The 21,305-nt window shown below is 47.1% G+C and overlaps 1 protein-coding gene across 7 annotated transcripts in view; it reads right to left on the bottom strand.

Moving 5' to 3' along the window:
- The window catches only part of golga2 (golgin A2), a 122,748-nt gene extending 114,780 nt beyond the window's left edge, over positions 1-7,968 (bottom strand). For all 7 annotated transcript variants that reach the window (XM_070863760.1, XM_070863757.1, XM_070863759.1 and 4 more), the window contains exons 1-2: positions 7,828-7,968; positions 1,096-1,221 (exon numbers count right to left, since the gene is read on the bottom strand). In XM_070863760.1, the coding sequence (XP_070719861.1) occupies positions 1,096-1,221; positions 7,828-7,875 (174 nt within the window). In that variant the 5' untranslated portion in view covers positions 7,876-7,968. The remainder of the gene's footprint in view (positions 1-1,095; positions 1,222-7,827) is intronic.
- Between the last annotated feature and the right edge of the window lie 13,337 nt (positions 7,969-21,305).

Raw genomic sequence — 21,305 nt, forward strand, 5'->3', positions numbered from 1 at the left:
CTGGGCTTGGAGGGGAAAAGGTTAAGCACACACGTGTCAATGTTGGGGTCCCACACCCACCTCTCTCGTTCCCCCACCCACCTCACATACCCTGCAACGCTCACTGTGAAAGCACACATGTGAGTAAAGGCCATTTAGGGGACGATCTGGACCCAGCAGAATTTAGTGGCTTTCGAAGGCAGGAGCAAAATTGGAGATGGAAAAATACATTTCCAAGAAAAAAAAACTATAAATGTAGACATTAGTTTCTTTAAGTTTTGTGGCGATTTCAGAAGGGCTTACCATTAGAGGCATGTGTGGAACAACTGGTAGGGCAATGTCACATGAAGACAGTCAAACAGCTAGGATTATTAAAACAGTACATGTTGGGAGCATGTGGTCGAAGAAACAATCACCGCAAAGAAGTCATCCCACAGTGCAAGTGGAAAACACTGTTGTACGCAATTGTGTTTAGAAACGACAGGAGCTATTCCACAAAAAGGACAGAAAGGAACATATATGATACTGAGGGGGCTCGACAAGGTAGATGCAGAGAGGATGTTTTCCAGTCGTGGGGGAATCTAGAACTCGGGGACATAGTTTAAGAATAAGGGGCCACCCATTTAGAACTGAGATGGAGGAGGAATTTCTTCACTCAGAGGGTCGTAAATTGTTGGAATTCTCTGCCCCAGCGAGCTGTGGAGGCTGGGTCATTGAATATATTTCAGGTGAAGATAGACAGATTTTTGAATGATAAGGGAGTGAAGGGTTTTGAGGAGCGGGCAGGTAAGCGGGGCTGAGCCCAAGATCAGATCAGCCATGATCTCATTGAATGGCGGAGCAGGCTCGAAGGGCCAAATGGCCTACTCCTGCTCCTATTTCTTATGTTCTTAACTCAAAGCAGATTTTCCAAACGATTTACATTCTTTCGATCAACAGTGCACAGGATGTCATAACGAATGGGACAACAAGCTGAGGATTACTATTTGTACTTCGGTGCAATCAGCTGGTGCTAAAACATGGAAACTAGTGTCACTATTTTTGGGAGGGAAAAAAATATTGAGAAAGTACTTGTTCAGCTAGAACCCCACCCAGAGTAAATCCAGAGGAATTTACCTCACTAATCTCTTGGTCGTTCTCTGCGGGAGCTGTTGCTGGTTCGAGTCCGTCATCTTTTGTCCTCCTCTTCTTTTTGGCTCCTGAAGGGGCCGGGGGCATCTTCTTCTGCTGGAATTCCTTCAACTTTTAAAAGGAAAAATATCATTTAGTAAATTGAAGTGGCTTCGTTTGCAAAATGTCATTTCTACCTGAGGAAATATTTTCACGACAAAGCAGAGAAAGAATTTATATATATATATATATATATAAAGTGCTCACAAATATTAATTCTCACTTCATTTAGTTTTCCCCAACATAAGAGTTGAAGACCATCACAAGCTGATTCCAACAAGGTGGTCATTATGAACCAACTTTGAGCACATTAAATGTGCCAGATTTTACAGAGGCATTGCAACATTCCAGTCTTAATACGTGTCCTCTCCCGATCTGTCACTTAGATCACGTAAAAGTGAACCAGCTGCTGGCAATCTCGTCCCAAGATTTTCTCGCCCTATATGAGGAGCTTGCCACAGTACCTCGGAAAGGATACAGTCAAAAAGTCATGATATTAATAAGTGCACTTGTGAATTTACCATTCTGTGGCACAAGGCACCGAAAGTACCAGCACACTATTCCTATGGTGCTGCTGCAATAACAGGAGGCTGTACCACCTTTGTTGACCGAGTATATAATAGTCAGCTATTCAAATGAACAGCCCAACTTCCTGCTTAAACAGACAACTCACACGTCAACTTCCAAAAATAAATAATTTGGTAAGATTTGAATCGTTGAGAGATGTGGGCAGAGTGATCCATTATGCCCGCACCAACTATCATGAAAACAGATGACAAACTTAAAACAGATTGGACAACAGCTCCTGATAGTCAGGAGCATACAGTACACCAGGCAATAAACCCACTATTGCAGCAAGTCAACGCTAAGGACACAGGCTGAAGAACTAAATCAAACAACAGCTGCACCTTACTGCCGGAGATATGGCTGACACTTGGGGAATCCAGGAACTGTCTTTTACAGAAGCTAATGTATTTCTTTACATCAGCCAGTGAAATAGATACCGACACTGACAGCACTCCTGGTCTAATCATTTGTAGGTAAGCTGGAGGAAGCCATGTGCTGACTACTGGGACATTCCTGGTGGCTCAAAAAGGCAAAAGCAGTAAAACAAACACTGAAAGATGCAAGCACATCTTTCTATGTAGAAAGAATCAACTTACATTTGTACACAGCAGAGTGCCACAATACATCATTAAGATAATGTACCAATTTATCGGATGGTGTTGGTTGCGGGATAAATGTTGCACAGGACACTGGGAAAATTCCCCTGCTGATCTTCGAATAGTCGAGAGGGAAGACGGGCCCTCCCTTAACATCTCATCCCAAAGGAGGCATCTGACAGTGCAGCACTTCCTCAGTACTGCACCGATTTGTCAGTCCAGGTTATGTGCTCGAGTCTCTCTGGAATGGGATTTGAACCCATGAATTTCAGACGTAAGAGGTGAGTGTGTTACCACTGAGCCAAGGCTGGCAGATAATGTAACTAATGTTCTAAATGGTGTCGAAGCAGAACATGAAGCTGCAAACGACAAAAGGCGACATCCCTCCATTACAGTAGCAGCACAGTTTAGCTTCTGCTTAAAAAGAAACAAATGTATATTTCTATGATTTAACACAGAACACCGAAGGTCAACAGGATGAAAACGTCACTGTTAAACACATTATCTCAATCCCGCTAAACAGCACACAGTTCACCATGACTGATAGACTGTCCGAATCTCAAGATAATACAATAATCCACCTATTCTGATTGAGCACTTGCATCTTATCGATTACTTTACAGGGTAACTGACACTCAGCATAATGGAGATCGGATGTACAAAAATTAACTCGAGAACCATTAGGAAACACATAATAAGGAGAGACTCGCCCCTCCCTTATCTCTGTAATCTCCTCCAGCCCCACAACCCTCCGAGATTTCTGCGCTCCTCTAATTCTGGCCTCTTGAGCATTCCCGATTTTAATCAGTCAACCATTGGTGGCCGTGCCTTCAACTGACAAGGCCCTAAACTCCCTCTCTAAGCATCTTCACCTCTCTACCTCCCTTTTCTCCTTTAAACCTACGTCTTTAACCAAGCTTTTGGTCATCTGCCCTAATACCTCCTTGTGTGGTTCGGTGTCACATTTTGTTTCAAAACGCTCCTGTGAAGCGCCTTGGAACATTTTACGAAGTTAAAGGTGCAATGTAAATACAAGTTATTTTTGTTAAAAATTACAAAGTGACCATATTACATATAATGGCATGGAAATTCCCACGTCCCCGGGCTCGTACGAAGTTTCTACGGACCCGGGAAGGCATCGGAAAAGTCGGTTTTCAGCACATGCGCTGGAGCTTGACAGATCGTAGCAAGGATGCCAGATCGGGAGCGAGGGTATTTGTACGGGCAAGATTGGGCTATTTACCCATATCTTGCCCAGCAAATGTCCTCAAAAATCTTGCGTATGAAAAAGCAGGTGCATAGTCTACTTTTACAGTCGCAAGTGTTTTAAAACACACAAAAACAATTGTAAAATAAAATTAGAAACACAGTTTATTGTTAAAAACCCTCCCCACTACAGTAAGCTTATTTTTAAACCATAATTTAAAAAACTTTTTTAAAAATCGGGAAAATATTTTTTTTTAAATAAGACAGAATAACTTAAATTTCAATTAATTTTAAATGCATGGTCTGTTTTTTATTTTTTATTATTTTGTGTGATTATTTTTGTTCCCACTAATAGCACTGAGAAATCGTAGATACGTGAGTCTCAGTGCTATTAATGGGAACCTGTGAAATACTTACCTGATTGGCTGCATCTTCTGCATCGGGGCCCTCTGCACAGGAGCGCACTTTGCAGCGCGGGAGGAGAAGGCCTCCCCATCGGAAATCAGGGCGCCTCCTCGACCACCAGGTAAATTTGTTAAAAATGTCCAGCGAGGAGGCAATTGCCCGCGCGGGAAGACCCCCAGAGGAATTTCTAGGCTAATGTTGAGATTATCAGGAGTGGGTTTATTCGACTCTAGCAATGGCAACAGTGGGTGTCATGACACATGGCAATACCATGCACTCCATGTTAATCTATAATGACCATTAATCTTCAGTGGAGGTCATAACAATCGCTTCAAGTTTATCCAGTAATTATCAACAATTGACAACCAGAACAGCATATTCTTTTAACAACATCCCCGCAATCGTCTCAAGCATATGGGTGATTATTGGTAATAATAGTTATTGTATATGTCTGGTTATTGATAGTAATGACCATTTTATGTTTAATTCCTATGAAAGTCAATAAATGCATTTGAACCCGAAAAAAAAAAGCGTCAGTAAACTAACCAATTCATAGAATCAGAGAGTGGTTACAGCACAGAAGGAGGCAATTCGGCCCATCGAGCCCGTGCTGGCTCTTTGCAAGAGCATTTCAGCCAGTCCTACGCCCTTTCCCCATAGCCCTGAAAATCTGTTTTCTTTCAGGTACTTATCCAATTCCCTTTTGAAAGCTACAAATGAATCTGCCTCCACCACTCTTTCAGTCAATGCATTCCAGATCCTAAGGACTCACTGAGTAAAAAAAAAAGTTCTTCCTTATGTTGCCTTTGGTTCTTCTGCCAATCACCTTGAATCTGTGTCCTCTGGTTCTCGACCTTTCCACCAATAGGAACAGCTTCTCTCTCTCTAGTCTGTCTGGACCCATGAGTTTGAACACCTCTATTAAATCTCCGCTCAACCTTCTCTGCTCTAAGGAAAACAGCCCTAGCTTCTCTAGTCTATTCACATAACTGAAGTCCCTCATCCCTGGAACTATTCTCGTAAAATCTTTTCTGCACCCTCTCTAAGGCCTTCACATCCTTCCTAAAGTGCGGTGCCCAGAACTGGACACAATACTCCAGTTGGAGCCGAACCAGTGTTTTATAAAAGTTCATCATATCTTCCTTAATTAACCAGAGCATTTAATAGGCAAGATACTTAAAGCAATAGCAAATGTTTGGATTCACAATCAGGACTGCTCATCCAGAGAACGAATAGGGAAGGAAGGAAATATGACATCCCTCCATCAGCACAATCTTGTCAGCACAATTTTAGCTTCTGCTTGAAAGAGAACAATTGAACATATTTAGGATATATTACTTCACTGGTCTTATCACGTTTTAAATTTATTTGATGATGTGTATAGCATTCACCCTGCAGCATCAAATCTCCAACTTATTAGATTATTCAAAACATTGAGTGGGCAACTCTGTAGCTGTGTACAGGATCAAGCTCCAAGATGTCACAACAGAGAGCTTAACAAAATACCTATTCCCAGACTGTCTGCAGCCAGTTATTTACCCCCCAAAAATTTACAAATGAGGGGACAACAGACATAAATGAACCAACAGCTCCCTTAATATTTAACTTATGCATGGCAGTTCAGAGTACAATCCTCTTTTGATGCAATTACAGCTTTGGGAACAAAATCTAGTCATGTCTGAACAACGTACTGTACAAACTATGAACCAGGCACTGTATTACCAGAGTTTGAGCATACAATTAATCCATAACCTCAGTCAGTTGCGTATGTTGCACGCACAGACACAACTAGTATTTAGATTGTAAATCGGATTGGATATGCACTTGAAGTGTTGTAACCTGCAAGGCTACGGCCCAAGAACTGGAATGTGGGATTAGGCTGGATAGCTCTTTTTCGGCTGGTACAGACACGATGAGCCGAATGGCCTCCTTCTGTGTCGTAAATGTCGATGATTGAGAATCTCCTAAATCCACACAAGTAGTTATTTTTTTGCCTTGTATGGAATACACCATCTCCCCATACAACTCCACATACCTATGGCCGCAAAATGTAGGCATAGTTTGGTAAGAGCCAGTACAAGTCGAGATACTGGTACAGTTCAATTTTTTTTTTTTATAAATTCGTAGCCAATCGTTTCCAATTCTTTGTCAAGTCACAAACGCCAGAGGTCACCCTGCACCAGTCAAGGATCACTCTGCGCCAATGCTCTTAGCCAAAAGGCCTAGAGCCACTGCACCGTTCCTGGAAGTACTGCAATACCAGGTTCGTGCCATGGAGGTGGATGGGTCAGGTCCCCCACACACCTCCGTGGAGGTGGATGGGTCAAGCCATCCCACCCACCTCCTGTTTACAAAAATGTAAGCAAGTTCAATTGGTGAAGATCAAGCAGCTGACTTGCAAAGAGCACTGGTAACACTCCCACTCACTACCTGCCGAGATAGGCGCATTGACTTACACAGTTATGGGAAGAATGCTAACCACAGTGACAGGTCATCACCATCGAGGAAGCCCGGCTGAATCCAAAGTAATGCAAATTTGCCTGCCTGAGGTATTCTGCCATAGAAAATGAACTTTTTTTAAAAAAATTTTCGTAGCCAATCTTTCCAATTCTTTGTCAGATCACAAACGCCAGAGGTCACCTTGCACACATCAAGGATCACCCTGCGCTAATGCTCTTAGCCAAAAGGCCTAGAGCCCAAGCACCGTTCCTGGAAGTACTGCAATACCAGGTTTGTGCCATGGAGGTGGATGGGTCAGCAACCCCACACACCTCGGTGGAGGTGGATGGGTCAAGCCACCCTACCCACCTCCTATTTCCAAAAAGCATAGGAGAACCACCTTCCTGATCCAGGGAGAACCACGTTGGGGTCATGGTTACTCCCCTGTCAGGTCAGTTACGCATGATCTTAGCCAAAAGGCCTGTTCCAATCTCCTCTCACCAGGTGTACGATCTTTGAGCCAATTTAACCCCCAGAGGCCCACTTACCTCTCTCTCCTCCCCAGAGGATAGTCACTAGATTGTCATTAGACAACTGAGCCAACGCAGGTTTTTGATCAATATTGTACAGATCAAGTTCTTGCATCAGGTCCCCAGTTGCTCCTGCACAGAATATGTGCACTTTTGCCCCTATAAAAACAGTATTCTACTTCTTCAACAATTACTGCACTCTTTTGCTACCACTTAATTCCTAACCAAGAGCACAACTTATTCGCATCAGATAAAAAGAAAAATTCCAAGTTAAAAATATCTGCATGGATTCTGTCATAAATATAGACAGGGTAACTAAAGGGAAGAAACGCTGCTGAGACAACTCCTCCATGATTCTCAAGCCGCCTCCTCGTCCTCAAACATGATCCGAGGTCAACATTTGCAGGGCAGCTCGGCGGAATGAAGCGAAGCTGCGAACTCCTGGTCCGGCCGGCAGCTGGAAGTTGGCACCTGTGCCAGGGACATTCCTGCAGCTCCGGGGAATCGCTGCGGCTCCCATTTTCCCTCTCTCTCTCCCTCTTTCTGAGGCTTCCCAATTAGGGGAACAGCAGCCCCTGGGGGGGGGGGGGGGGGATATTACACTTTCCACCGAGCAAGGCCGCACAGTCCTGGGACTCGCGTGATTTCCATCGCCCCGGCGATCCGACGCTACCCCCACCCCCCACACACACACACACCCCCCTCCCCCGGCCCCCGAGCGTCAGGCGGACGGAGACGTGGTTAACTCCCGACTGCTGGGCGGGGGGAGGGGGAAGGGTTGGGAGGGAGGGAGGGAGGGAGAGAGTGCGCGGCGAGGCCTGCCTGGGCCTCAGGTACCGCCGGCCGCCGCCGAAGCCTTCTCCCGGACGGGGTGCTCAGGGAGCCGCCTGTCACCCTCGCTTCGCTCCCGCTCCCCCGCTCCCCCTCTCTCTCACCTTCTTCTTGGCAGCCGCCAGCTTGGCCTGTCTGCTCCCGTCGGCCATGGTGTCAAAGCCGCACACGTCACCAGTCCGCCGGCCCAGCGCTCCTCCAGCATCCCGGCCTGCACCGCGCGCCGCCCGTGACGTCGACACCCTCGCCCAGTCCGCCGGCTGGGCCGAGCGCTCCTCCAGCATCCCGGCCTGCACCGCGCCCCAAGCCGTGACGTCAAACCCGAGGCAAGCCTGTGTGACGTCATCAGACCCGCACCCTTGAGCAACAACAACTACTTATATTTATGTAGCTCCTATAATGCAATCAAGGCAGCAGGCTAAAAATATAACACAGTCTCACTGATAAATCCGGTAGGTCAATTCAGGAGAAACCTCTTTACCCAGAGAGTGGTTCAAGTACCTGAAGCAGAAAGATTTGCAGGGCAAAGGGCGGGGGAGTGGGACTGGCTGAAGTGCTCTTGCAGAGAGCCGGCACGGACTCGACGGGCCGAATGGCCTCCTGTGCTGTAACCGCTCTATGTGATTCTACGAACGTGCAACTCGCTGCCACAAGGAATGCTTGAGGCCAAATAGCATTGATGCCTTTAAGGGGAAGCTAGACAAACACACGAGGGTGAATGGAACAGAAGGATATGCTGATAGAGTGAGATGAAATAGGGTGGGAGGAGGTACATGTGGAGCATAAACATCGGCATAGACCTGTTAGGCCAAATGGCCTGTTTCTGTGCTGTACATTCTGTGTAAAACAATCTGGAGTCATCAATTTGGGAGGAGGGGTGGTGGTATCGTCGGAATACAGCACTTGTTTTGTTCTCTTCACATAAGCTGCCTGATCTGCTGAGTGTTTCCTTTTTTTGTTCCAACATCTGCAGTATATTGCATTTTTGTTCATCAATTTCTATGTTTAAAGGGAAAGAGGGCACCCCTCATCAGGCAAACGGAAAATGTTTGTCACAAGATAATTAGGGTGAGAATAGCCATCATAGTCCATTCACCAATAAAGACTCTGAAGTCCCCCTCATCCTCCCACCACCTATTGCTTTTGTTTCTGAAATAATTCCAGGGTTTCTGCCCTCAGTAGTCTACCTGGCAATGCAGTCCATGTGTTTATCACTCTTTGTATGAAGAAACTTCCTGGTATCAGTTCTAAATTTACCTTTTAAAAGAAAGACAATCACCTGAAAAGGAGAGGTGCAACGAGACCTGGGTGTCATGGTACATCAGTCATTGAAAGTTGGCATACAGGTACAGCAGGCGGTGAAGAAGGCAAATGGTATGTTGGCCTTCATAGCTAAGGGATTTGAGTATAGGAGCAGGGAGGTCTTACTGCAGTTGTACAGGGTCTTAGTGAGGCCTCACCTGGAATATTGTGCTCAGTTTTGGTCTCCTAATCTGAGGAAGGACATTCTTGCTATTGAGGGAGTGCAGCGAAGGTTCACCAGACTGATTCCCGGGATGGCAGGACTGACATATGAGGAGAGACTGGATCGATTGGGCCTGTATTCACTGGAGTTTAGAAGGATGAGAGGGGATCTCATAGAAACATATAAAATTTTGACGGGACTGGACAGGTTAGATGCAGGAAGAATGTTCCCGATGTTGGGGAAGTCCAGGACCAGGGGACATAGTCTAAGGATAAGGGGTAGGCCATTTAGGACCGAGATGAGAAACTTCTTCACTCAGAGAGTTGTTAACCTGTGGAATTCCCTACTGCAGAGAGTTGTTGATGCCAGTTCATTGGATATATTCAAGAGGGAGTTAGATATGGCTCATGGCTAAAGGGATCAGGGGGTATGGAGAGAAAGCAGGAAAGGGGTACTGAGGTGAATGATCAGCCATAATATTATTTGATACGTCCTTACTACACAGTATAAATGCACATGAGGCCCATGCTTGAGAGAAGGTCAGTCTGTGACCTGTCCTTTATTCCTTAGCACTCAAGTGATGAAGGTGGGTGGAGCTTCCCCTTTTATACCTGAAGGTCCAGGTTAGGAGTGTCTCCCACCTAGTGGTCAGTGTTCTCACTGTGTACAACTTAGGTCAGTTTATACATGGGTTACAATGCTGGTTGAATACATGACATCACCTCCCCCCCCAAAGTCTTATTGGGATCACAGGTTGCGTCTCTCTGGTGGTTTACGCTCCCTTGTAGAGCGCCTGAGTTGGGGCTCCGGTTGTTGGGCGCTGGCCTGAGTGTCTGCTGTTTGCAGTGCCTCAGGCCTGTCCGGACTGCCCACAGTGACTGGGCTCTCCTCCCTTTGGTTCCGGTGTTCGGTTACCTGTGGTGGAGTGAACTCTATATCGTGTTCTTCCTCTGCTTCTTCTATGGGGTTGCTGAACCTCCTTTTTGTTTGATCCACATGTTTGCGGCAGATTTGTCCATTGGTAAGTTTAACTACCAGAATCCTATTTCCCTCTTTGGCAACCACAGTGCCTGCGAGCCATTTGGGCCCTGCAGCGTAGTTGAGGACAAAAACAGGATCATTTACATCAATACATCGCGCCCTCGCATTCCTGTCATGGTAGTCATATTGTGACAGGCGCCTGCTCTCGACAATTTCTTTCATGGTGGGGTGTATAAGGGATAATCGGGTTTTGAGCGTCCTTTTCATTAGTAGCTCTGCGGGTGGAACCCCTGTGAGCGAGTGTGGTCAGGCCAACAGGAGGCGTGATAAGCGGGTTTGTAGGGAACCCCCTTGGAATCTGAGCACCCCCTGTTTGATTATCTGCACTGCTCGTACTGCCTGGCCGTTTGAGGCCGGCTTGAACGGTGCCGTTCTAACATGGTTAATTCCATTGCCTGCCATGAAGTCCTGGAATTCAGTGCTTGTGAAGCACGGGCCATTGTCGCTGACCAAGATGTCCGGTAGACCGTGGGCGGCGAACATTGCCCGTAGACTTTCGACCGTGGCAGAGGATGTGCTTGAATTTAAAATGTCACACTCGATCCATTTGGAGTAGGCGTCTACTACAACCAAAAACATTTTCCCCATGAAAGGACCTGCATAGTCCACATGGATGCGTGACCAAGGCTTGGCAGGCCATGGCCAGGGGCTAAGGGGGGCTTCCCTGGGCGCATGGCCCAGCTGGGCACACGTGTTGCACCTGCGAACACAAAGTTCCAGATCTGCGTCTATCCCTGGCCACCAAACATGTGACCTGGCAATTGCCTTCATCGTGACAATGCCCGGGTGCCCATTGTGGAGTTCTCTGATGAACACCTCTCTGCCCATCTGGGGCATGACTACGCGGTTTCCCCACAGTAGGCAATCGGCCTGAATCGAGAGTTCATTCTTGCGCCTGTGAAGTGGTTTAAATTTCTCAGGGCATGCCCTGTACGTGGCTGCCCAGTCCCCATTCAGGACACATTTCTTGACTAGAGACAATAGCGGGTCTCTATTTGTCCAGACTTTAATCTGACGGGCTGTCACGGGTGAGCCTTCGCTTCCGAAAGCTTCAACAGCCATGACCATCTCAGCACCATGCTCGGTAGCCCCCTCAGTGGTGGCTAGTGGGAGCCTGCTGAGTGCATCGGCGCAGTTTTCGGTGCCCGGTCTGTGCCGAATTGTGTAGTCATAGGCAGCTAACGTGAGTGCCCACCTCTGTATGCGGGCCGATGCGTTTGCATTTATGGCCTTGTTGTCGGTCAAAAGGGACGTTAGGGGTTTGTGATCTGTCTCCAGCTCAAATTTCCTGCCAAACAGGTACTGGTGCATTTTCTTTACCGCATATACACATGCGAGCGCCTCCTTTTCTACCATCCCGTAGCCCCTTTCTGCCTGGGACAGACTCCTGGAGGCATAAGCTACCGGCTGTAACTAACCCTTGGCGTTGACATGCTGCAACACACACCCGACACCATTGGACGACGCATCGCACGTTAACACAAGTTTCTTACATGGGTCATATAGCGTTAACAGATTGTTGGAACATAACAAATTGCGTGCTCTATTAAAAGCCCTTTCCTGGCTGTCCCCCCAGACCCATTCGCGACCTTTGCGTAGGAGCACGTGTAGCGGCTCTAGCAGCGTGCTCAATTTGGGAAGAAAGTTACCAAAATAGTTCAGGAGCCCCAGGAATGAACGCAGCTCCGTCGTGTTACGGGGTCTGGGTGCTCTCTGGATCGCTTCTGTCTTGGATGCAGTAGGGCTGATCCCGTCTGCTGCTACCCTCATCCCCAGAAATTCTACCTCTGGAGCTAGGAAGACGCACTTCGCCTTTTTCAGTCGCAGACCTACCCGGTCCAGTCTGCGTAGCACCTCCTCCAGGTTGTGGAGGTGTTCTTCAGTATCATAACCCGTAATGAGGATGTCGTCCTGAAAAACCATCGTCCCTGGAATCGACTTGAGGAGGCTTTCCATATTTCGTTGGAAGATCGCGGCGGCCGAGCGAATCCTGAATGGACATCTGTTGTACTCAAACAACCCCTTGTGTGTCGTGATGGTGGTCAGCTTCTTCGACTCACTCACCAGCTCCTGGGTCATGTAAGCTGAGGTCAGGTCCAATTTTGAAAAAAGTTTGCCACCGGATAACGTCGCAAAGAGGTCCTCCGCTCTCGGTAGCGAGTACTGGTCTTGGAGTGACACCCGATTGATGGTGGCCTTGTAATCGCCACATATCCTGACGACCCATCCGCCTTGAGCACTGGCACAATCGGGCTCGCCCAGTCACTGAATTTGACTGGCGAGATGATGCCTTCCCTCAACAGGTGGTCCAATTCGCCTTCTATCTTTTCCCGCATCACGTACGGCACCGCTCTGGCCTTGTGGTGTACTGGCCTGGCGTCCGGGTTTATGTGAATCACTACCTTGGCCCCCATGAAAGTGCCAATGCCGGGTTGAAATAATGAGTCAAATTTGTCCAGGACCTGTGAGCATGATACTCGCTCCACAGAGGAAATTGCATTGACATCGCCCCATTTCCAGTTCATGACAGCAAGCCAACTCCTCCCCAGCAGTGCGGGACCGGCCCCTGGGACAATCCAGAGTGGCAACCTGTTCTCCGAATCTTTGTGGGTCACGACTACCGTGGCGCTGCCTAGCACCGGAATGATCTGCTTTGTGTAAGTCCGTAGCTGTGCGTCAATCGGCGATAATTTTGGCCTCCTGGCCTTGGATGCCCACAACTTTTTGAACTGATACCCATCAGGGACTGGCTGGCACCCGTGTCTAACTCCATTGATACTGGGATGCCATTGAGGAGCACTTTCATCATTATCGGTGGCGTCCTGGTGTATGAACTGTATACGTGCTCCACATGAACTCGCTGAACTTTAGCTTCCAGCGATTTCCCCCAATGTCCATTTCTGCAATTTCTGCAGGTATTTTGCTCATCTCTGCAAACTCCGGCTGAATGTATGCCTCCACGCCTCCAGCATGAGTTGCGGTTTGAAACAAAAGGTCCCTTGCCAGTCGATCGTCCCTGACTGCCCCTGTTATTGTCCTTGAGTGCACCATTAACAGGTGTTGATGGCCCCATTACTGGCCGCATTGTCCCTTGCAATGGCGTGAATCGCTGTTCAGCTTGCCATTGTCTCTGTCGAACTCCCCCTCTGGGTTCGACTACATGTTGGGGCATGCCTGACTGCCCTTGTCTGCCTGGAGAACTGTGTGCTGCTTTAACAATGTTGAATCTCTGTCCCAACCATTCCTTAACACAGTACCTCTCGTCTGTCCTGCTAGTGGCCATGCTCGCGTGGATTAAATCCCAGTTTCTTGTCGCCATTGATACATCCTTACTACACAGTATAAATGCACACGAGGCCCATGCTTGAGAGAAGGTCAGTCTGTGACCTGTCCTTTATTCCTTAGCACTCAAGTGTACAACTTAGGTCAGTTTATACATGGGTTACAATGCTGGTTGAATACATGACATTATTGAATGGTGGTGCAGGCTCGAAGGGCCGAATGGCCTACTCCTGCACCTATTTTCTATGTTTCTATGAAACGGCTTCTCTTCCCATCCCTGCATCGTTACCTCTGGTGTCCCCCGAGGGTTGATCCTTGGCCCCCTCCTATTTCTCATCTACAAGCTGCCCTTTGGCGACATCATCTGGAAACACAGCATCAGTTTCCACATGTATGCTGATGACACCCTGCTCTACCTCACCACCATTTCTCTCGATCCCCTCCATGGTCTCTAAATTGTTAGACTGCTTGTCTGTCACTAAATACTGGATGAGCAGAATTTTCTCCAATTGAATATTGAGATGACCGAAGCCATTGTTTTCGGTCCCTGCCACAAACTCCATTCCCTAGCCTCTGACTCCATCCCTCTCCCCAACTTCTATTTGAGGATGAACCAGACTGTTCGCAACCTTGGTGACATATTTGACCCTGAAATGAGCTTTCGACCACATATCCACAGCATAACTAAGACCGCCTGTTTTCACCTCTGTAACATCGCCCATCTCCAGACTTGCCTCAGCTCATCTGCTGCTGAAGCCCTCATCCATGCTCTTGTTACCTCTAGACTTGACTATTCCAATGCACACCTGGCTGGCCTCCCACATTCTACCCTATGTAGAACTCCAAAACTCGGCAGCCCATGTCCTAACTCGCACTGTCCCGCTCAGCCATCACCCCTGTGTTCGCTGACCTACATTGGCTCCCGGTTAAGCAATGTCTTGATTTCACAATTCTCATCCTTATTTTCAAATCCCTCCATGGCCTCAACCCTCCCTAGCTCTGTAATCTCCTTCAGCCTCACAAACCCCCGAGGTGTCTGCATTCCTCTAATTCTGCCCTCTTGAGCATCCCTGATTATAATCGCTCAACCATTGGTGGCCGTGCCTTCTGTTGCCTAGGCCCTGAGCTCTGGAATTCCCTGCCAAAACCTCTCCGCCTCTCTACCTCTCTTTCCTCCTTCAAGACGCTCCTTAAAACCTACCTCTTTGACCAAGCTTCTGGTCATCTGCCCTAATTTTCCTTACGAAGCTCGGTGTCAATTTTTTCCCCTCATAATACTCCTGTGAAGCACTTAGGATTTTTCACTCATCATAGGCAGTCCCTCAGAATTGAGGAAGACTCGCTTCCACTCCCAAAGTGAGTTCTTTGGTGGCTGAACAGTCCGATATGAGAGCCACAGACCCTGTCACAGGTGGGACAGACATTCGTCGAGGGAAGGGGTAGGTGGGGCTGGTTTGCCGCACGCTCCTTCCGCTGATCGAGTGTGGTCAGTGCTTCAATACTGGGGATGTTAGCCTGGTCGAGGACACTGATGTTGGTGCGCCTGTCCTCCCAGGGGATTTGCAGGATCTTGCGGAGACATCGTTGGTGATATATCTCCAGCGACTTGAGGTGCCTTCTATACATCGTCCATGCCTCGGATCCATACAGGAGGGCGGGTATTACTACAGCCCTGTAGACCATGAGCTTGGTGGTGGATTTGAGAGCCTGGTCTTCAAACACTCTTTTCCTCAGACGGCCGAAGGCTGCACTGGCACGCTGGAGGCGATGTTGAATCTCCGCATCAGTGTCTGCCTTTGTTGACAAGAGACTCCCGAGATATGGGAGATGGTCCACGTTGTCTAGGGCCGCGCCGTGGATCTTGATGATTGGAGGCCAGTGCTGTGCGGCGGTGACAGGCTGGTGGAGGATCTTTGTCTTACGGATGTTAAGCGTAAGGCCCATGCTTTCATATGCCTCAGTGAATACATTGACTATATCCTGGAATGCGGCTTCTGAATGTGCGCAGACACAGGCATCGTCCGCATACTGCAGCTCAACGACAGAGGTCGGGGTGATCTTGGACCTGGCCTGGAGGCGGCGTAGGTTAAACAGCTTCCCACTGGTTCTGTAGTTTAGTTCCACTCCAGCGGGGAGCTTGTTGATTGTGAGATGGAGCATGGCGGCGAGGAAGATTGAGAAGTGGGTTGGAGCGATGACGCAGCCCTGTTTGACTCCGGTCTGGACGTGAATTGGCTCTGTAATGGATCCGTTGGTAAGGATCATGGCCTGCATGTCGTCGTGAAGCAGGCAAAGGATGTTGACAAACATTTGGCGGCATCTGAAATGGAGGAGGATGCTCCATAGACCCTCACAGTTGACAGTGTCAAAGGCCTTTGTAAGATCGAAAAAGGCCATGTACAAGGGCTGGCGCTGCTCCCTGCATTTTTCCTGCAACTGTTGCGCTGCAAAGATCATGTCTGCTGTGCCCCGTAGGGGACGAAATCTGCACTGTGATTCTGGGAGGATCTCCTTGTCCACAGGGAGAAGTCGATTGAGGAGAACTCGAGCGACAACTTTCCCAGTGGCTGATAGCAGGGAGATTCCCCTGTAGTTGCCGCAGCTGGACTTGTCCCCTTTTTAAAAAATGGTCACAATCACTGCATCTCTGAGATCTCCCGGCATGCTCTCCTCCCTCCAGATGAGAGAGATGAGGTCATGTATCCGCGCCAACAGCGCCTCTCCGCCATACTCGAGCGTCTCAGCAGGGATTCCATCCGCTCCCGTAGCCTTGTTATTCTTCAGCTGTTTTATGGCTTTGCCTACCTCGTACAACGTTGGAGTTTCACTGAGTTGGTGGCGGGTCGCATGCTGCGGGATGGAATCAAGAACACTCGAGTCAAAGGCAGAGTCTCGATTGAGGAGATCTTCAAAGTGCTCCTTCCATCGGGCCCCGACAGCCTCGGTGTCCTTGGTGAGTGTTTCCCCGTTCTTGGCATTCTTGGAATTAATGAATTTTTCATCTGTCTGAAAGCCTGTTTAAACAATTGGGGTAGCTGTCTGTTTGTTTTAGCTCCACCCACTTTTCCAGGCCGAGAGTTGAAAGTTTTTAACCCTTTGTAGTGTTGTCCTAGATGTGGGAAGTTTTAAGAAAGTGTGAACCGAGAAATGAATTACATTTTAAGTTAGAAATGCAGGTGCGGATTTATTTTGATGATAAGTTATGGAGCTAGGAAATACACAAAGGATCGGTTTGTTTAACAAAAGGTTCGAAATGCGTGGTCCCATTTGTTTTTTTTTTAAATTCCAACACGCTCACTTACTTGTCAAAAGAAAATGGGTAATCATTGATGACATTGGGTTGAAAGACAATAAATTTAGTCTAGGCATGAGATAAAGAATGGAGAAGGGAAATTGCAATGCCTTTAAAAAAGCCTACTTGGATCTCTCGAGGCTACGAGCTCGGAGGCTATGCCCCCGTTTTCCTTTGTGTAAAATCTTATGTTAAATGACGTGACAGCTTCTAGCTCAGTAAAAAAAGTTTTAAATAAAAGATTGGCAGTACAATATTTGGATTGGGATTTTGAGATATTTCAGGTGATTCTCCTTGATAAACATTTTGGTTGTTTTGGAAAATCTTGGGTTTGGAAACTTTTTTAATAAAAGTACACATCTGTGTAACTCTACCTCAACTAATACGTCAGAAGCTGAAGCTTAAAAAGATGTAATTTATGAGGTACTGTATCACAAAGTACATCTTGAAGTTACAGAGCAAACGATTTTCTACTTATGCTATTCCTGCTTGGATTGGAGTTTTTAATGTTCAGCTTCTAAAACAGAAGTTAGGCACATTACTTTGCATTCTGTGATCTGTGAGTCACTTAGAAACTATAAGCATCAATGAGAAGTCCAATATTTCAAAAACACAGTATATTTGACATTTTGAATCCAAAAATAAATACATATACTACAAAAGGGGAGCAGAAATTAGGATGGGTACAGTGAAGAGTTAATTTTGTTGTGAAGGTTTCCAGTACCACTGGTTAAGAAAAGGCGCAACAAAATACTGAGATACATTGAAAATAAAATGTTAAATCTGATCTCTTTTAAAAAGAAAGAATGGAAAAGAAAGGGAGGAATACTAGGTACGGATTCAGTATGGAGGAAGGACGGAAAGGTGCTGGTCCCATTCTATATACAGATAGATTTCACTGCCAAATTCTCGAGGACAAAAGTACTGTTTGGTAATTATAGATTTGTTCCCTTGGTGGGTGGAAGCCTTCGCAGCTCGGAGTTGCACAGCCACCACCATAGCACTGATCCTAGCGGAAGAGGTAATTCCCCATTGGGGGATACCCACCCAAATTGACTCGGATCAAGGAACTCATTTCACGGGTCAAGTAATGAAAGAAACTCGTAGAATATTCGGTATTAAGCAGAAGTTTCACATCCCATATCACCCCCAGAGTTCAGGGATGGGCGAGAGAATGAACCAGACCCTTAAAACCGCCTTGAGCAAGGCAATACAGGAAACAGGGCAGGCATGGACTGAACTCCTACCGACAATATTAATGAGGCTGCGTGCCACACCAAACAGAACCATGGGATTAACCCCGTATGAATTAATGACCAAACATGCAATGAGGTTACCAGAAGGAATAGAGACAGGAGGAGCCGACTTAGGCCCCCTACGAGACAGAATCAGAAAGTATGTGAGGGAATTGAGTGAGCAGTTGAAAGGAAAAACATAAAAATGGATAGTAAAAGCTTTTACAGATATATAAAATGGAAAAGAGTGACTAAAGTAAATGTTGGTCCCTTAGAAGATGAGAAGGGGGATTTAATAATGGGAAATGTGGAAATGGCTGAGACCTTAAACAATTATTTTGCTTCGGTCTTCACAGTGGAAGACACAGAAACCATGCCAAAAATTGCTGGTCACAGGAATGTGGGAAGGGAGGACCTTGAGACAATCGCTATCACTAAGGGGGGTAGTGCTGGACAGGCTAATGGGATCAAGGTAGACAAGTCCCCGGTCCTGATGAAATGCATCCCAGGGTATTAAAAGAGATGGCAGAAATTATAGCAGATGCATTCGTTATAATCTACCAAAATTCTCTGGACTCTGGGGAGGTACCAGCGGATTGGAAAGCAGCTAATGTAACGCCTCTGTTTAAAAAAGGGGGCAGACAAAAGGCAGGTAACTATAGGCCCAGTTAGTTTAACATCTGTAGTGGGGAAAATGCTTGAAACTATCATTAAGGAAGAAATAGCGGGACATCAAGATAGGAATAGTGCAATCAAGCAGACGCAGCATGGATTCATGAAGGGGAAATCATGTTTAACTAATTTACTGGAATTCTTTGAGGATATAACGAGCATGGTGGATAGAGGTGTACCGATGGATGTGGTGTATTTAGATTTCCAAAAGGCATTCGATAAGGTGCCACACAAAAGGTTACTGCAGAAGATAAAGGTACGCGGGGTCAGTGGAAATGTATGAGCATGGATAGAGAATTGGCTGGCTAACAGAAAGCAGAGAGTCGGGATAAATGGGTCCTTTTCGGGTTGGAAATCGATGGTTAGTGGTGTGCCACAGGGATCGGTGCTGGGACCACAACTGTTTACAATATACATAGATGACCTGGAAGAGGGGACAGAGTGTAGTGTAACAAAATTTGCGGATGACACAAAGATTAGTGGGAAAGCGGGTTGTGTAGAGGACACAGAGAGGCTGCAAAGAGATTTAGATAGGTTAAGCGAATGGGCTAAGGTTTGGCAGATAGAATACTATGTCGGAAAGTGTGAGGTCATCCACCTTGGGAAAAAAAACAAAAAAAGGGAATATTATTTGAATGGGGAGAAATTACAACATGCTGCGGTGCAGAGGGACCTAGGGGTCCTTGTGCATGAATCCCAAAAAGTTAGTTTGCAGGTGCAGCAGGTAATCAGGAAGGCGAATGGAATGTTGGCCTTCATTGCGAGAGAGATGGAGTACAAAAGCAGGGAGGTCCTTCTGCAACTGTACAGGGCATTGGTGAGGCTGCACCTGGAGTACTGCGTGCAGTTTTGGTCGCCTTACTTAAGGAAGGATATACTGGCTTTGGAGGGGGTACAGAGACGATTCACTAGGCTGATTCCGGAGATGAGAGGGTTACCTTCTGATGATCGATTGAGTAAACTGGGTCTTTACTCGTTGGAGTTCAGAAGGATGAGGGGTAATCTTATAGAAACATTTAAAATCATGAAAGGGATAGACAAGATAGAGGCAGAGAGGTTGTTTCCACTGGTAGGGGAGACTAGAACTAGGGGGCACAGCCTCAAAATACAGGGGAGCCAATTTAAAACCGAGTTGAGAAGGAATTTCTTCTCCCAGAGGGTTGTGAATCTGTGGAATTCTCTGGCCAAGGAAGCAGTTGAGGCTAGCTCATTGAATGTATTCAAATCACAGATAGATAGATTTTTAACTAATAAGGGAATTAAGGGTTATGGGGAGCGGGCGGGTAAGTGGAGCTGAGTCCACGGCCAGATCAGCCATGATGTTGTTGAATGGCGGAGCAGACTCGAGGGGCTAGATGGCCTACTCCAGTTCCTAATTCTTATGTTCTTATGTATGCGACAGGAGGTCCGAGAAAGGCAGAAGGAGGAGGACGAAGGCAGTGAGACAACCGCCTCGACTATAATCCCCGAGGTGAGGGCGAAGGTAATGGTTAAGGAAGTGGCAGGGAAACCAGGGTTCACACCTCGGTGGGGCGGACCATCAGAGGTATTAATTAGTGGAGATACATGTGATTGCGTGAATATGAAAGGTAGGCGCCGGTGGAAACACTGGTCCCAGTTGAAAGAATATAAGGGTACGGCAGATGGCGGAACCGAGGGTAATCCCAGTAAAACACTCCTTAAGATACGCTTTAGAGTATAGAGAGTGGAAGGATGAACTGACAGATGAACTTTTTAAAGGATTAGGATTTATATTTGCAATATTAGGGGTACTGGCCATAATAAGATGGATCTGGAAAAGGGCACATGCCTGGAGAAATGGTGTAAACAATCGGAGAAACGTTGCAAACAATCCGGTTGAAATAGAAATGATAAGAATTTAACCCCATGGGACGCCAGGCTGTAATCTCTCAACAGAAAAAGAATGTGGCTCGTTGCAAAGATTGTGACAGACACCTTAATCCTCACTAGCTTGGGAGAAGCTACCAGGACACTAACACGGGGACAGCCGACTGAGGAACAGCAAGGCGTGTATTACATGGATTTGGGTGACGTTGGGTATGACACCGGAAAAGGTGACGGTGGCGGTTGAAACAACAATCAACTTAAAGTGCAGTGGACAAAGGGCTTGAAAAACCCGTGGACATGGGCCCATACAAAGTTGACAATTTGGGTAAACGAGACCGCGGTATGTCAGGTAGACTGGGGGTGGGAGGGGATACAAAAACAATGCGCCCAGAAGGGAGGGGTGCAGATAAGGTGCGCGCCACAGTCCACTGAATTCTCAGGAGTACCTCAGCCAGGTCAGGACAAGCAAAAGTTGTGCCCGCCCTCCAAATGCACAAATGGGACCAGTGGTGAGTGGTGTTGGGAGGTTGTTCCCCGAGGTAGACCCATGACCACTGCCCCACTACTGGAACCCCAGATATGACCGGGTGGGTGGGGGCTGCAGGAGGGCTGGTAATAAAATGAACAAAAGACAGAATCCACTTCGGGGTGCAACAGCGGGTAATTCCCGTATTTTTAAACCTGATGGATATAACTATCCCCAGTTTCTGCAAGCCCAGAACAGTTGCACTATATATGAATCTGACA

The sequence above is a fragment of the Pristiophorus japonicus genome, chromosome 20 (assembly GCF_044704955.1).
Source record: "Pristiophorus japonicus isolate sPriJap1 chromosome 20, sPriJap1.hap1, whole genome shotgun sequence".
Taxonomy (NCBI): Eukaryota; Metazoa; Chordata; class Chondrichthyes; family Pristiophoridae; genus Pristiophorus; species Pristiophorus japonicus.